The sequence below is a fragment of the Salvelinus sp. IW2-2015 genome, linkage group LG1, assembly GCF_002910315.2.
Source record: "Salvelinus sp. IW2-2015 linkage group LG1, ASM291031v2, whole genome shotgun sequence".
NCBI classification, from domain to species: domain Eukaryota; kingdom Metazoa; phylum Chordata; class Actinopteri; order Salmoniformes; family Salmonidae; genus Salvelinus; species Salvelinus sp. IW2-2015.
In genome coordinates this window covers 44454922-44471499 of record NC_036838.1, presented here as the reverse complement: position 1 = coordinate 44471499, position 16578 = coordinate 44454922, and the positions used below count along the sequence as shown (strand labels likewise).

The 16578-nt window shown below is 40.0% G+C and overlaps 1 protein-coding gene across 1 annotated transcript; it reads left to right on the top strand.

The window, feature by feature from the left end:
• Positions 1-4477: 4477 nt before the first annotated feature.
• fezf2 (FEZ family zinc finger 2) lies at positions 4478-7897 on the top strand. The gene is made up of 5 exons (XM_023993768.1): positions 4478-4659; positions 4925-5751; positions 6056-6190; positions 6312-6444; positions 7194-7897. The coding sequence occupies exons 2-5, from the start codon at positions 4981-4983 to the stop codon at positions 7454-7456; spliced, it is 1302 nt and encodes a 433-aa protein (XP_023849536.1). The 5' UTR covers positions 4478-4659; positions 4925-4980; the 3' UTR covers positions 7457-7897.
• Positions 7898-16578: the final 8681 nt, after the last annotated feature.

Sequence of the window (16578 nt, the reverse complement as noted above, 5' to 3'; positions counted from 1 at the left end):
AAATCATAAAGCGCGGTTGTGTGTGTGAACTTGCAAAGTTATTTTGGAAAACAAATAACCTCACACTCAACGTCAACAAAACAAAGGAGATGATTGTGGACTTCAGGAAACAGCAGAGGGAGCACCCCCCTATCCACATCAACGGGACAGTAGTGGAGAGGGTAGTAAGTTTTAAGTTCCTCGGTATACACATCACGGACAAACTGAATTGGTCCACCAAAAGCACTCACAAACTTTTACAGATGCACAATCGAGAGCATCCTGTCGGGCTGTATCGCCGCCTGGTACGGCAACTGCTCCGCCCACAACCGTAAGGCTCTCCAGAGGGTAGTGAGGTCTATACAACGCATCACCGGGGGCAAACTACCTGCCCTACAGGACACCTACACACCCCGATGTCACAGGAAGGCCATAAAGATCATCAAGGACAACAACCACCCGAGCCACTGCCTGTTCACCCCGCTATCATCCAGAAGGCGAGGTCAGTACAGGTGCATCAAAGCAGGGACCGAGAGACTGAAAAACAGCTTCTATCTCAAGGCCATCAGACTGTTAAACAGCCACCACTAACATTTAGTGGCTGCAGCCAACATACTGACTCAACTCCAGCCACTTTAATAATGGGAATGGAATGGAAATTATGTAAAAATGTACCACTAGCCACTTTAAACAATGCCACTTAATATAATGTTTACATACCCTACATTACTCATCTCATATGTATATGTATATACTGTACTCTATATCATCTACTGCTCTTGCCATCTTTATGTAATACATGTATCACTAGCCACTTTAAAACTATGCCACTTTGTTTACATACCCTACATTACTCATCTCATATGTATATACTGTACTCTATACCATCTACTGCATCTTGCCTATGCCGTTCTGTACCATCCTCATTCATATATCTTTATGTACATATTCTTTATCCCTTTACACTTGTGTGTATAAGGTAGTAGTTGTGGAATTGTTAGGTTAGATTACTTGTTGGTTATTACTGCATTGTCGGAACTAGAAGCACAAGCATTTCGCTACACTCGCATTAACATCTGCTAACCATGTGTATGTGACAAATAAAATTTGATTTGATTTGATTTGTGTATGTGACAAATAACATTTGATTTGATTTGATTTTGCTTTCAGTACTAGATTCATTCTCTGACCCTTTGATTGGGCGGACAACATGTCAGCGCATACTGCAAGAGTTCAGAAGTTGTCATAATTACTGTGTAAGTCTGTGGAAGGGGTTGAGAATCATGAGCCTCCTAGGTTTTGTATTGAAGTCAATATACCCAGAGTAGGACTGAAGCTAGCTGTCATCCGGCTACACCATAGTGCTATCCTACAGAGTGCTGTTGAGGCTACTGTAAACCTTCATTGCAAAACAGTGTGTTTTAATCAATTATTTGGTGACGTGAATAGATTTAGTATAGTTTCATCTAAAAATGATAACTTTTTACATTTTTTACAATTATTTTATTTTTTTTATATATTTTTTTTCCACTGAGGAGGATGGTCCTCCCTTTCCTCCTCTGAGGAGCCTCCACTGATTCAGTATAGTCTTGAATGTCATGTTGTAAGTTCTAATTCAACAACAAGAATCAAATAAAATAACTTGTGCTTGCAGCCTAGAATCAATGTCATATTGTGGTGGTGAATAAAACCAAAATTAACATAGAACTGTTGTTTCCAATCAAAGAAAATGTTGTAATTAATGTTGTTTTATTGTACTGGAACGAATGACAACAAACTATAATTTATTGAGTTCAATTAAGAAAAAAAGTTATAATAACATTCTGATTAGGTGAGAAAATCATACAAGACTTATCAAAAACCTAAAGGATCCAATAGGATTGTTTTACAATATGGGAAAAAACGTAGCCCAATAGGTTTCCAATAGGATTCGCATAAAGGTGACACAAATTCCTATAGGATTGCGAGCATCTACAGTATAGGACTCAGTAGGAGACATGTTCTCTGGTCACTTGTGGCATCATGGCCAACTCTCAGCGGCAGGTCGCTCTGGAAACGTCTCTACTTGACTTCCTGCAGAGTCAGCAGGACCAAGGCGTTCTCAACACTTTGCCTCCACTGTTTGTCACCGAAACTAATACAAAGAAGTGTGAATGTCTGTAAGTTTCTGCGTGTGTATAAACTGAAGAGAAAATATAAATGTATTTATTAAGTCAATAGGTTTAACAGCGATTCTGAATGCTGTTTATTACTTGTTGCTTCATTTTCTAATTCAAAATCATGGTTTGAGATAAGAGTTTATGATGTACACTATAATTGAATTAGGTTTGGAGTGAACCTGGATGCCAAACAGCTAGCAGATGTCATCATACATTTGGCATCATGAGCTTGGGGAGGTGTTTTATTATTGTTGTCATTTTACCACCACCTTACCTTTTTAATATTGCATTATGCGTATAATTGTGAACTAAGAAGCTGTCTACTTTGAATATGAGCAGACTATATCCGTGATAAACTTTACAGTTACTGATTTAAAAAATGTATACATTACATACTGTACATTGAATTATATTAGACTAGGAAAACATGATAGTACAACAAGTCCACCGTTTACTACCAAATATAGTATAGGTCTAGCGTATCACAGTAATAGATTGGGACACAATAAACAAACAAATGTGTCATGCAAATGCAGCGTCCCGGCCAGCTGCATTGTGTAAGCTACGTGTTTGCTTGCCTGCTTTGGAAAGGAGAGACAAGAGCTAGTCCCCTAAGTCGATTCCCGAGCTAATTGCTGAACGTGTTAATGCCGAGTAGTGGGCCGAGGTTACAGCAATAGGATCAATGTTTATTGTGTGGACGAGCCGGTAGTGGGCCTGAATAAACTCAAATTAGAGTTACATCATTTACATATGAGTAGAATTAGTGGGACTCGTGTAAACCCTTCTGCGCTAAAGTTGCAGGTGTGTAACGGGATTTAAGATGTAGCATAATTTCCCTACATATTCAGGTCTTGGTTACATAGGCATACAGACCTTTTTTTCATCAGTAAAGACAGACTGTTGTGAAAATGTATTGCTTATTTTCGTATATTTTCTACATAAATTTTATTTATGACAATCATATACAAACAGAGCAGAGAAACGAACGGAAGTCAGTATCCTAAACACCTGTTTGTCCCTCAGTTTAAACTGTGAAACAAAGTCGACATAAAAGCAGTTTATCTCAGTTCACATTTTCCACATTCACCCATTAAGAAAGACGATGTCAAGGACATGTAAATTAACTTATCCACACTCGATGTCTTACATTCCTTGTGTTAAGGGGAGAAAACTTTAGAATGGCATGGTCGACATAATAAACGTCAACAATGCGTTGTCAAACCAATAATAGGCCTAAAGGAAATCATAAAGGGCGGTTGTGTGTGTGAACTTGCAAAGTTATTTTGGAATCTATTTTTGTAGTCATTTGTTGTGCGTCTCAGGTAAAATCGTCTGCAAACAAATGAATTTAAGCTGGTCCTTATGAAAAAAAGAGGAGAGGGCAACTGGTCATTGTAACAAGCACACAAAAACTCTGGATTCCAGCAAACTTTTTATTCTGGTTTAAAAAGAGCTCTTTTTATTTAAAGGTCTACCTCTGGCCAGGCTAAGTCTTTTCTTCCCCCTTAATCCGTTCTTTTATTTCAGAAAAACACAAAACCAGGTTCCACGCAGTGCTTTAGTAGCTAAAAGTGAAAGAGCAGTTTTTTTCGGGGCTGAGCTGAGCTCTCTGAATCGCTCTGGAAAATTGGTTCTTCTGAATAGGTGGAGGAAAAACGTTTAATAGGATCCGAGGGAGGTTCTGCTATTGCAATCTGCTCTTTAAACAGGTGGAAATTGGACCTTCACAATTATACAAATAGTAATAAACCAGCATGGAAAAAAACTATTCCATCTCCAAGGATTAGCAACTCACAATGAAAAGTTTGTCTGGTCAAACCGGAGGACAATAACGTATTATTGTTAATCAAGTTAAAGAACCTCTGAAGGACTGATAAATTGTGAATTTTACGAATTAGAAGCATACAGTACAATCAGAAAATGTGTTCTATGATCTTATTCACTACTTAGCCTAATATTTACAAATATTCCAATTCAAAACATGGTAGCCTGAAATAAATCGAATACAATGCGAATGCTAGGACTATTTACTAAAAACAGTAGTGTTGTCAACAACAATCAGCAACAAACAAATGATACTACCAACAAAAATAATAATAGCCTAATAATAATAATAATAACATGTAGCCTACAAATAATAACAAACACATTGTTCAAATTAACATGATCAAATGGCCCTCATCTTTTATTTTTTTCGAGAAAGGAATAGACTAAAGCATAGTTATTCGATTAGAGAATGGCTGGTGGTATAAGCAGAGAATTTGAGGATGGAGACATAAATAATAATCTGTAATAACTGTCATGTATACCACCCCATGGCAGTATATAAGTGGGCGGCGGGAGAAGGGGCAGGGCTGGTGATGGCGTTTCCTTGTCACGCTTGATACGAGCTAGTCCATGTGATGTAGCTAAATGCAAGAGACAGTGATCTCGCGCTGATGAAGACGCCCGTTTCCAAAATGTGACAGAGCAGTCACGCTGCTATCTCCGAATACATCTGTCGTCTCTTTACAAAAAGGTAAACTTCAACATTGACTCTGACGCTAAATTTGCTATCAGATTCTCAGAGGTGTTGAATAGGAATTAACTCACTGCTTTTTGCCTTTTTCTTTTCCTTAACGAGCTCTGTAATGTTCTGTTAATTTTGTGTGTACTAATGAGCATTAATCTGGTACCCCTGGACGCTATTGTTCCAGGGATGCCCATTTGAATGCAAATGTCTGAGATTGTAATACTAAGGTCCTTATTAAACTGATGTGCGTCCGGTCTTTTCTGGAATTCAGGAGGCGAGGACAGAACGGCTGGTCGGCTGCTGCTCACACCAAGTTCGGTACACAAAATGTCAAGTTCTCTCCCTTTGGGAACGGCGATGTCTTGCCCACGGAATGGAGTGTCCGCCGCACCAAAGGCGCTGGCCTTCTCCATTGAACGGATCATGTCCAAGACCTCTGAACCAAAAGGCCGTTTGGATGAGCGGCGAGTAGTGGAGTCTTCAGAGGGAATGAAGATGCTGGGTCTCTGCTCACCTATACCGTGCATGATCCCCCTACAACCTTTTAGCTACGACTTACAAGCCAAGGCGCTGATGAACTACTCCGAATTTTGGAAAGCTAATTTCAGAGGAACACTATGCACTTCTGCGGCGATGTGCAAAGCCAACTGCGGGATGTGTGGCAAAATTGACTCGGAGTTGAAGCACTCTTTATTACCGGGGAGGGTGATAAAACCCCAAGTCATCCATCAGACGGTGGCGATGCCCACCAACGGCTCTCTTTATTATTTCAACTACCTGGACTCTGCTTATCACCAGTCTGAGCTGCTAAGCGGACACTTGTTTTCCTCGGCCATGGCCAACTCACAAGCCCAAGCTTCTCTCAGTGCGCACCAGAAACTGCTACTGCTGGAGAACGCCAAACTCGCAAGCGCTTCCACCGAAAAGTTTCCGACACCTCAGTACCCACACAAGGAGCATCTCCCTGGCCAGCTCGACCAGATAGTGAAGGAGAACCATAGCCTGAGCTCGGAGAAAAATGGAGTGAAAGCGCACAGCAAGCACAACAGCTCCACGGACGGGAAACCCAAAAACTTCACATGCGAAGTGTGTGGAAAGGTAAAGCATTTCATTCAGTAAAACGAATGGTACAAAATAATAACGATGCAATTGTTATTGTTAATTTTGTTTGTTTATTATTTGCTTTGCAAATCACTTACATTTCCTTAAAAAAAACATGTAGGCCTATAGACAATAACGCAGTATCAGTTATTGTAAATGTTTTGTGCAGTAGATTAGAATAGGCATACCCTATTTACTTGGACATTAAATTGAAGCTGACATGTTTATTTCTCATTATCAAAACATCTCACAAATGAAATACAATAAAAGTGAAAACGAGATTATTTGTTTTCTTCTGCAGGTGTTCAATGCCCATTATAATTTGACACGACACATGCCAGTGCACACAGGCGCAAGGCCGTTCGTGTGTAAAGTGTGCGGGAAAGGATTCCGTCAGGCCAGCACGTTGTGCAGACACAAAATCATCCACACACAGGTGAAACATATCATATTTCACTCAATAACAACTATATTAGTTATATATGACTATATTATAAACTCCCTCGAGGATTGCTTACAAATAATAATAATTTATATATTTTGTATTTCTTTTCCAGGAAAAGCCTCATAAATGCAACCAGTGTGGCAAGGCGTTCAACAGAAGTTCGACGCTGAACACTCACATACGGATCCATGCCGGGTACAAACCATTCGTCTGCGAATTCTGTGGGAAAGGATTTCATCAGAAAGGTAATTATCACTATTTAAACCTTGGTCAAAATATTCAGGATATGTCCTCTAATGTAGGCTATATTTACAGAAACACGCATTATAGGTTTTAGCCTAGACTATATGTTTTGAGATGAATATAACAACAGAGAATCATAATCAAATAATCCAGATCATATTGGTTTCAGCCTGCATTATAAATTCATCAAATTAATATCCCAGACAAATATTAATACAAAAGCATGCTTTTATAACAATAACTAGGCTATATGATGGTGGTAATGATATATCCCAGTTATAACATAATGATAATGTAGCCTAGATTACATCCAAAAGTAACAGCAAAGGCACACAATTCCCAATATTTAGAGGCATATCCATATTATTGGTCAAATTGATACCCAGTGCTGCCCTCTGATGATGTTGAAGCGTCAATTTAAATCGGACATGTCACCTTACACTAACTAACTCTCCACACAAGGCTCTTAAATTCGCCATGGGTCAAGAGACAGACCTTTTCTCTGGTTTATAATCCAACCGTTTTCAGTTGCTGTTGCGTTTGATTGTGACAAAGTTTGACAACTTCTTGACTTCGACATGCAAAGCGCTGATTAATGAAGGCTGTAGAATGGAGCGCCTTTGTGGAGAGTAACTTAATTGTGAACTGTTGACCTTGAGGAGAAAAAAGGAGCTAAATGTGTTCCCTTTCGTGTATGCTGTTCATTTTATTCGCGATGTTAATTTTTATTAATTGCATTTCCCAATTTCAGGAAATTACAAGAACCACAAATTGACGCACAGCGGAGAGAAACAGTACAAGTGTTCCATCTGCAACAAGGCCTTCCATCAGGTCTACAACCTAACCTTTCACATGCACACGCACAACGACAAAAAGCCCTTCACGTGCGGAACCTGCGGGAAAGGCTTCTGCAGAAACTTTGACCTGAAAAAACACATAAGGAAATTGCACGACAATAACTCATGTAGGCCTATATCTGTGGCGACCGATTCTTCCAGGGGACCCGAAAGCTGATTTTTCCATTGGATTTGGACAGTCTCCTCCACACTTAAATTGACAGGTTATTAAGCCTCGCCAGCGCAAATTTCTCAATGCATTTTTTCCTCCAATTGTCAGTAAGTGATGGAAACATCAGATACAATTGTTAAAAGAAGGGAAACTATAAAGCATAAAAATTAAACATTGGGACGACTTGATAGCCCGATGAAAAGCAAATGTGTGTTTTAGGTTTTATTCGATTGAAAAATTATATTAATGAGGATGGGAATTTTGCACTGTTGCAGCAGTGCAGTAAATCTGACCGTGAATGAATTAATGTTATAAACATTTAGGAAGAAAATTACTATTTGCTCAACCCATGGGGAAATTCAGGAGGACGTGTTGTTTTTCTTCTATTGCATAACGTGTGAAAATCGAATTGTAAATAATATGAAAATAAAATGTTATTTAAAAGTGTTTTACCTTGGGCGCATTTTTATACATTACAATGTAGGCTACATACAACTAAATTGTAACCTATACGTGGATAAAACGTTTTATACATCAACATAACTTATGCATCAAATTGAATGTTTAACAATTTCAACTGTTGCCATTTATTAATAGGAAATAAAAAGTGTATCGTACATGAAATGCTATCGAAAACGTTTAAGTTTTTGAGAAAAATATGCCTACTCTAAATTTATATAGGAGTAGGTTAGTCAATTATCTGAAAAGGCCTATAACATATCAGAACGGAATTGTATTGATATTTCAGCCTTCTTTCAAATCAGGCTACATGTAGCCTATGTCAACCCACCAGTTGCGAAGACAGTGATCCGTCTGATAAGCCTATAGGCCATTTCATCCTCTCAAATATCCAGATGTTTGCTTTTTCACAAAAAAAGATTAGCAAGCAGCTGTTTTACTAGCACCAGTGTGTGGGCTAGTCTGGGTTTATACGCCAATAATACATGGCTCCTGTTACTTGGTTGGGAGAAGTAGGCCTGTGTAGTATCATACACCACTTTAAAATGGTAGCTATAAATTCAGTTTAAGCACTTTTTGCCAGACAAAGAGACAAGTCTGATGATGCTACACTTGACTTCCGTGTAATGGCACAAATGATCAGATATAACATGGACTCTTGAATGCGAATTACATTAATCAGCTAAACGCCCTCGATGGTAGGCTTCCGCGCATATACGTATTCATCAGAATATGAATAATAGAGCACTTGGGCCATATCATCCACCTCTGTCCAACTTTAATAAAGGATAAAGTATTCTGCACACGGCTCCTGGAACAATATTATCCTTGCGGCTAACAGAAATTCTGACGAGAGATGGGCGCGTGCTCACAAATCTCGGTCTACCAATTAGAACGTTTAATAATTATGCACCATGCCCAGGGACCGGTTAGAAGGCTAATATAACCAGTTGAATGGTCTGTTCACCTCTGGTCCACCCTGGTCCTGCTAGTTCACATAAAAGCTGCTTCAAAGACCAGAATATACCAACTAGTGTGTTTTTTCCAAAACCATTGTTATATTGTCAGTTAAATTCTATTTCGCGGTTGTCACATCGACCAATACTTTTATATAGCCCTAAAGGCTCACATTATTGTTCAACATATAGGCTCTAGGCATAATATTTATATATTTCACACTCTACCCGTATTTGTTGGCGTTGAACATTGTGCGTAATTTGAACACTCATGTGTAGTGCCAGACACAGATTGTGCGTAATTCCAGTTTAGGCTACGGAATTTTCAATAGAAATTCAAGAAAGCCACGTCACATTGCGTCATAAATGTTATTAAGTGTATGCTTTAATTGTTCTATTAGAAGAATAAAAAATATTCTCAAATGTACTTTCGTTAGGCCTAATTATTCTCATGTTTTAATTCGTAGCCTACGTAGGATAGACTATAGGCAATTTTTCTATACAAACATTCCAAAGCTTCATCAAATAATACAGTTTAATTGACTACAGTCAATGAGTTGCGGGTAGGGGGTTAGCATATGCAGAAAAATATCATAATCAAAATCCAACACAAACAGCTAGAATATCACGGGGTCATTTATGCCCAATTAAACAATAGGCAACGCTATCAAGTTGGTATCCCCTCGCACGGACAATCTGGAACATGTCCACACCTACAACCATATTGGGTTGATGGGCCGAATAATCATCACAGTGTTGCCAATGGTACTTGTTTTTACGTCTTATAACAACAGGTTTGGTTTGTTTTGTATAAACAATCTTTACAACTCAGCCTACATTGAATTTCAGTATCCATTCATCCATCTTTGTTAGGGAATAGTCTATAGATGGGAAAATGCGAACGGTGCGAGTTTCTCAAAAGAAATGTTTGTGTGTAGAAACGCGTCAGGGCTATGCACAAGAGTGTCCGTCTTGTCCAAAGCCGGAGAAAAGAGTGCTGGAGAGTAAACAACCTAAAGGCAGCAGCGTTGCCCTTTTCTCTGCACATACCTCTCACGCATCAGAGCAACCAGCTTCGCTTCTAGAAACACGTTAATTGACAACGGAGCTCATTACTGCGTGCACATGTAAAGCAGCGAGAGAGATTACCAACACAAGAGCGCATTAATCAACTGTCAACAATTGAGTACATCTACACGACCAGGATCACCCAAAATTGATGCATTTACAAGTCACAAAAGGCTCGGCTGAGACAGGAAGAAAAGAAGAGCAAGACTTTTGTTTGGCCAATTCAATTGATTGGGAGATTAACAAGAGTAGCTCTAGCGGTTTTTAAGGGCTGAGAGGAGAGAAAAGGACCAATTAAGTCCACCAAATGTTAACTACATCAGTTTCCCCCGTTTAGCCCAAATGAAATTCTAATTAAACCAACCCGTACCAACATTTTGGAAAGCAATTTCTTTCGCTGCTGGAGGAGAGCACAGGCTGGTTGCGCCCCTAGTTAGAAGAAGCACTGGCTCTTGACACAAAGAACTCACTAGGCGCATTCTAAAATGCCAAGAGGGAAGTTAATGAGCATCGGGCGAAGTCCTTGGATCTATTCCTGGAGAATGGTGTTGAAAAGATGGAATCAGCCAGCCAACTACATGGTGTTCTGGAAACTTCTTAATAATGTCCAAAAGGGCAGTCAGCAATAATATTGTTGTAGCTGCTCAAAATATGCAGTGTGTACTCGACTCTGGAAAATTATAGGATTGTAACATACATGTGTATGTATACATGACACAACGAAGTCATTGGATATTATAAGACATTCTATTGTAAAAAAAATAAAACAAATCTATACGAAATAATAATAAAAAACTAAATGTAATCCACATTTGGTTTCAAACACCTCGTTAGGATCTTGGATTCTCTAAATATATTTTTTGTGTGCATTAGCCTAGCATATTACACCAGCAAATTGGAGTGTGCATTGTGTAGGCCTACACAATAATCACACTATACATTAAATACAAGTAAATCAAATACAATAAAAAAAGGAAAATAAATACACACCATAACATGATGACAGGACTGTGATATTCAAGTGATACAAATTCCTTGACAAAACTAGTTAACACTTTCCCCACCAAATCTAATTAAAATCCTTCTATACATTTACACAATGTAAATGTACGCACACGCACACTTCCTTTCTTGGATCCGCCTTGGCTCGTCAAGGACACGGGTGGTAGAAGGTGCTTTGTGGCTTAGAGGCCTGTGGGTGCTGGGCTTGTAGGAGCCATGTGCCGGCTCTGCCCTACTGGAATCACATCACTGTCTGTCAGCCTCCTTAGATTGACCTCTGCCCAGGACCAGTCTGTCCGCCTGGCCTCAGAGCCCTGGGCCAAGGAGCTGAAGGAGAGCCTCTGTCCCCTTGTCCACTCCTTTCACCTCTGTCTCTGGGAGGATTAGAGAACCCTAAACCCCAAACAATCTGCTCCACATTTCCAGCCTCAGCCTCTCAGTGCACTGACAGCAATGAGATTGGTGTCCATGAGGAATCATGAGTAAATACTAATGTTGGCCACTGTCAAAAACAATTAAATAGATAAACAATACAGAATTAATAGGCAGAATACATCTGAATATCAACACTTTTCTATAACTAGATAAATAAGTGTCTAATACATGAGTATTGTTCTCCATCACACCCTGCCAAGACTGAGCTCTACTTTTGTGGAATTAAATCAGTCTTTCATTGTTGGTCAGGATCACTAATTCTGGGATGTCCGGTGCTAATCCCTTTGACCTGGTCTGGCCCTGCTGAGAAATGTCCACTACTGCTGTGCTTACCCAGAAGTGCTAATGACGTACTACTCCTGAACCATGGCGTCTATTCACACAAATAAGGCCCCTTATAATGAGATCCTACAAGTTGTCAAATTAGGATGAGCATTCTCACCAGTTGGTTGGCACTGGTAAGAAGATGGAAGGACTGAACACCGGTAAAACTAATTCACTTTATGTGACTTCCATTAACACAATAGAGATTGATCCCAGCAATTAAAATGTAATTATTTTTCACAAGATAGAAGATACAGTTGAAGTCGGAAGTTTACATACACCTTAGCCAAATACATTTAAACTCAGTTTTTCACAATACCTGACATTTAATCCTAGTAAAAAAATCCCTGTTTTAGGTCAGTTAGGATTACCATTACCACTGTCAGAATAATAGTAGAGAGAATGATTTATTTCAGCTTTTATTTATTTATTCACATTCCCACTGGGTCAGAAGTTTACATACACTCAATTAGTATTTGGTAGCATTGCCTTTAAATTGTTTAACTTGGGTCAAACGCTTCGGGTAGCCTTCCACAAGCTTCCCACAATAAATTGGGTGAATTTTGGCCCATTCCTCCTGACAGAGCTGGTGTAACTGAGTCAGGTATATTGGCCTCCTTGCTCGCACATGCTTTTTCAGTTCTGCCGACTAATTTTCTATAGGATCGAGATCAGGGCTTTGTGTTGGCCACTCTAATACCTTGACTTTGTTGTCCTTAAGCCATTTTGCCACAGCTATGGAAGTATGCTTGGGGTCATTGTCCATTTGGAAGACCCATTTGCGACCAAGCTTTAACTTCCTGACTGATGTCTTGAGATGTTGCTTCAATATATCCACATAATTTTCCTCCTCATGAGGCCATCTATTTTGTGAAGTGCACCAGTCCCTCCTGCAGCAAAGCACCCCCACAACATGATGCTGCCACCCCCGTGCTTCACGGTTGGGATGGTGTTCTTTGGCTTGCAAGCATCCCCCTTTTTCCTCCAAACATAATGATGGTCATTATGGCCAAACAGTTCTATATTTGTTTCATCAGACCAGAGGATATTTCTCCCAAAAGTACGATCTTTGTCCCCATGTGCAGTTGCAAACCGTAGTCTGGCTTTTTTTATGGCGGTTTTGGAGCAGTGGCTTCTTCCTTGCTGAGCGGCCTTTCAGGTTATGTCGATATAGGACTCGTTTTACTGTGGATATAGATACTTTTGTACCTGTTTTCTCCAGCATCTTCACAAGGTCCTTTGCTGTTGTTCTGGGATTGATTTGCACTTTTCGCACCAAAGTACGTTCATCTCTAGGAGACAGAACGCGTCTCCTTCCTCAGCTGTATGACGGCTGCGTGGTCCCATGGTGTTTATACTTGCGTACTATTGTTTGTACAGATGAACGTGGTACCTTCATGCATTTGGAAATTGCTCCCACGGATGAACCAGACTTGTGGAGGTCTACAATTTTTTCCCCCCAGAGGTCTTTGATGATTTCTTTTGATTTTCCTATGATGTCAAGCAAAGAGGCACTGAGTGTGAAGGTAGGCCTTGAAATACAGCCACAACTCCTCTAATTATGTCAATTAGCCTATCAGAAGCTTTTAAAGCCATGACATCATTTTCTGGAATTTTCCAAGCTGTTTAAAGGCACAGTCAACTTAGTGTATGTAAACTTCTGACCCACTGGAATTGTGATACAGTGAATTATGTGAAATAATCTGTCTGGAAACAATTGTTGGAAAAATGACTTGTGTCATGCAGAAAGTAGATATCCTAACCGACTTGCAAAAACTATAGTTTGTTAACAATAAATTTGTGGAGTGGTTGAAAAACAAGTTTTTATGACTCCAACCTAAGTGTATGTAAACTTCCGACTTCAACTGTATGTGATAAAAATACATATTCTGTATGTCCAAAATGTTGTTCAGGACAATCTGTGAATGCATTCTTTCCTCCACAGTATCAATATTGAAAAGGAAAAAAACAACAAAATCCACTCTCTCACAAACTAAGAGACATACCCTCAACTCAAATACAACTATATGTTACAACTTCACTTACCTCACCGGTAGGCTTGTGGGGAAAAAGCTGAAAACATTAAGCACAATGTAAGTATGTAAGTATGCATTTGAAAAGGGGAAAAAAACACTGCAGGAGTTCCCAGCAGTACAGCAGAAATTGTCTAATAATAATAAAAAATCCCAGACAAGCTCCAGTATATGAAAGACATTTGTGTTTAAGTGCACTACAATTGAAAAAGTATGTGCCGAAAGCTTTCTTTGTAAGGAGTACAGAGAGCCAGTGAAGTGCAGTGAGGTATATGATTATGTTGACACAAAAAACCTCGGGTCCATTTAGGAGGAAACACTATACTTAAGCTTGGCCAGTCAATACCGAACAGTGTGGCGCTCCCTTAAGGCCAGTGTTACTTCCTTTTAGTGTGCCACATGTAGACTTGTCTTTAATCCACCACAACATGAACAACACAGTCAACTCCTCTCTTAGCCGATACAGTAGGCACAGGCCTGGCTGGCAGGACATGCACTTAGCCAGAGCTGACATGACATGATTAAAGGAGTGATAAGGAATACTATGGGAGTACATTGTACAGTATGGAGCCCCATGTTATTTCAAGAAACAGCATTTTAACGTTGGTTTATTTTTAAATACTGTAGGTCAATTTAAAAAGAAAGTGTACTTTAAAAAATGTGATGTATGTCTTCACTTCTATTACATAATAAGAAAATGTTCTAAAATAATAGAAAAACAAAACAAAATTATGCCAAAATTGTAGTTTTGTTGTGCAGCACTCACTACACTTGCAGCACATTATTCAATAAAATACAACACGCAATCATCCATTATCCAATCAATTGAAGTCGACAGCTAACCAGTTATTGTGCTTCTCAGGAGGCTCTCAGCATGCTCTCAATAGACGCCCCAAATCATGTAATCATACGCTTTTAAATGCATATGCTATTAGAGATGGAGAGGGTCACCTCCTAGCCTCCTCTGTCTGCTGCTAATCCTGTAGCTGAATTTGAGAGGTTGGCTTTAACCCAGGTGTCTGTGGGGTAATGGGGGTCAGGGGACTCAGGGAGGGTTGTCACGGCTGGGACTGGCTGGCAGGGCCTGGTAACAAGGGCCTGGTCTGCCAGCCGGGGGCGTGACGGGACTGTGGTGTCCGTAGCTAATCCACCTCAGGGCTTTCACCATTAGAATACATCATGTGAATCTAGTCATTTGGAAGGGCTCCAGATCGTGCTCTTCAAAATCCTTTTAGATAATTCGCTGCCTGTCCCCCTGCCCTCACTCACCCTCGTTGCCCCTCCTCAAATCTTCACCCACATCCACCCCTCCCACGACCACCATCCCCCATTAGCCCCCCTTCATGGCGACTGGTGCCTGCCTGACCTCGGGGGCAGGATCGGGTCCCATCTGAGGAGCCAGGGCAGCTGCCAACCATGGCCACTTCAACGCAGGCCATCCGGATGATTGCGTTTGTCAAGCCGCCACTCCGCGTCAACCCAGTGCAGGTTTGATCATCGCAATTAGGCTGGATCAGGGATGCCATCTCTGCCACAGAGAGGGAATGAGAGAAGGAAGAACGAGGGAGGTGGAGGGAGGGCAGAGGGGTGGTTTGTGCTGGTTTGACAGTCAGAAAGCAGGTGGAAAGGCTCGCTGCGTTTTTGCATCCCGTTTAACAGTGAGACAGACATTTTGTCCCGTGTACCCTCTCATTATCCACACAGCAGCTCCTTAACACTGTCCCTACGGCCTGTGTCTTACCTGAAAATATCTGAACTGAAGTCTCAATTATGTTGGTGGAAACAATCTGTAACACTATGACCAATTTGTAACCCCATGAATAGGATCATTTATCATACTGAATATGGTCTACTGTATAATGGTAAAATAACCCAAGAAAACACAGACAGACATTCTAACTTTACAAGCAATAACGCTTTCTGATCGGTGATACCAACTACCTAACAAACAGACCCCCCCCCCCCCCACAAAAAAAATAAAATAAATAAACATGTCTTGAGAAACACAGCAGAGTTTATGCAAGCCTAATGGACCTGTAGAAATGAATGGCTCATTTTACACACATTTCTATGGAGTATTATGAGCATATGGTAACTGGCTGACCTCAGGCTACCCTTGAATAAAGGGACAATTAAAAAAAGCAATTATCACGAACACAGAAGGTCCTTCTGGAGGCTTTGTTTAATAAAGACAGCACAATCACATTGTAGCTCAAATATAAAGAGGACTCTTCAATAACTATATAATGGTTTTGAGACATTCCAGAGAACAGCTCAATGGCTTAGGCTAATATATTTAACCCCCTAATGCACAACATACAGTGCCTTCAGAAAGTATTCATACCCCTTGACTTAGTCTACATTTTGTTGTGTTACAGCCAGAATTCACAAGACCCCATAATGACTAAGTGAAAACATGATTTTGGAAATTTTGGCAAAATTATTTAAAATTAAATACATAAATATATAATTTACATAAGTATTCACACCCCTGAGTGAATACATGTTAGAATCACCTTAAGCAGCAATTACAGATGTAGGTCTTTCTGGGTAAGTCTCTAAGGAGCTTTGCACACCGAGATTGTACAATATTTGCACATTATTATAAGCTCTGTTAATTTGGTTGTTGATCATTAATTGACAGCCAATTTCAAGTCTTGCCATAGATTTTCATGCCGATTTAAGTCAAAAACATATCTAGGCCACTAAGGAACATTCACTGTCGTCTTGGTAAGCAACTCCAGATGTATATTTGGCCTTGAGTTTTAGGTTATTGTCCTGCTGAAAGGAGGATTTGTCTCCCAGTGCCTGTTGGAAAGCAGATTTTTTGCGTTAGGATGTTGCCTGTGCT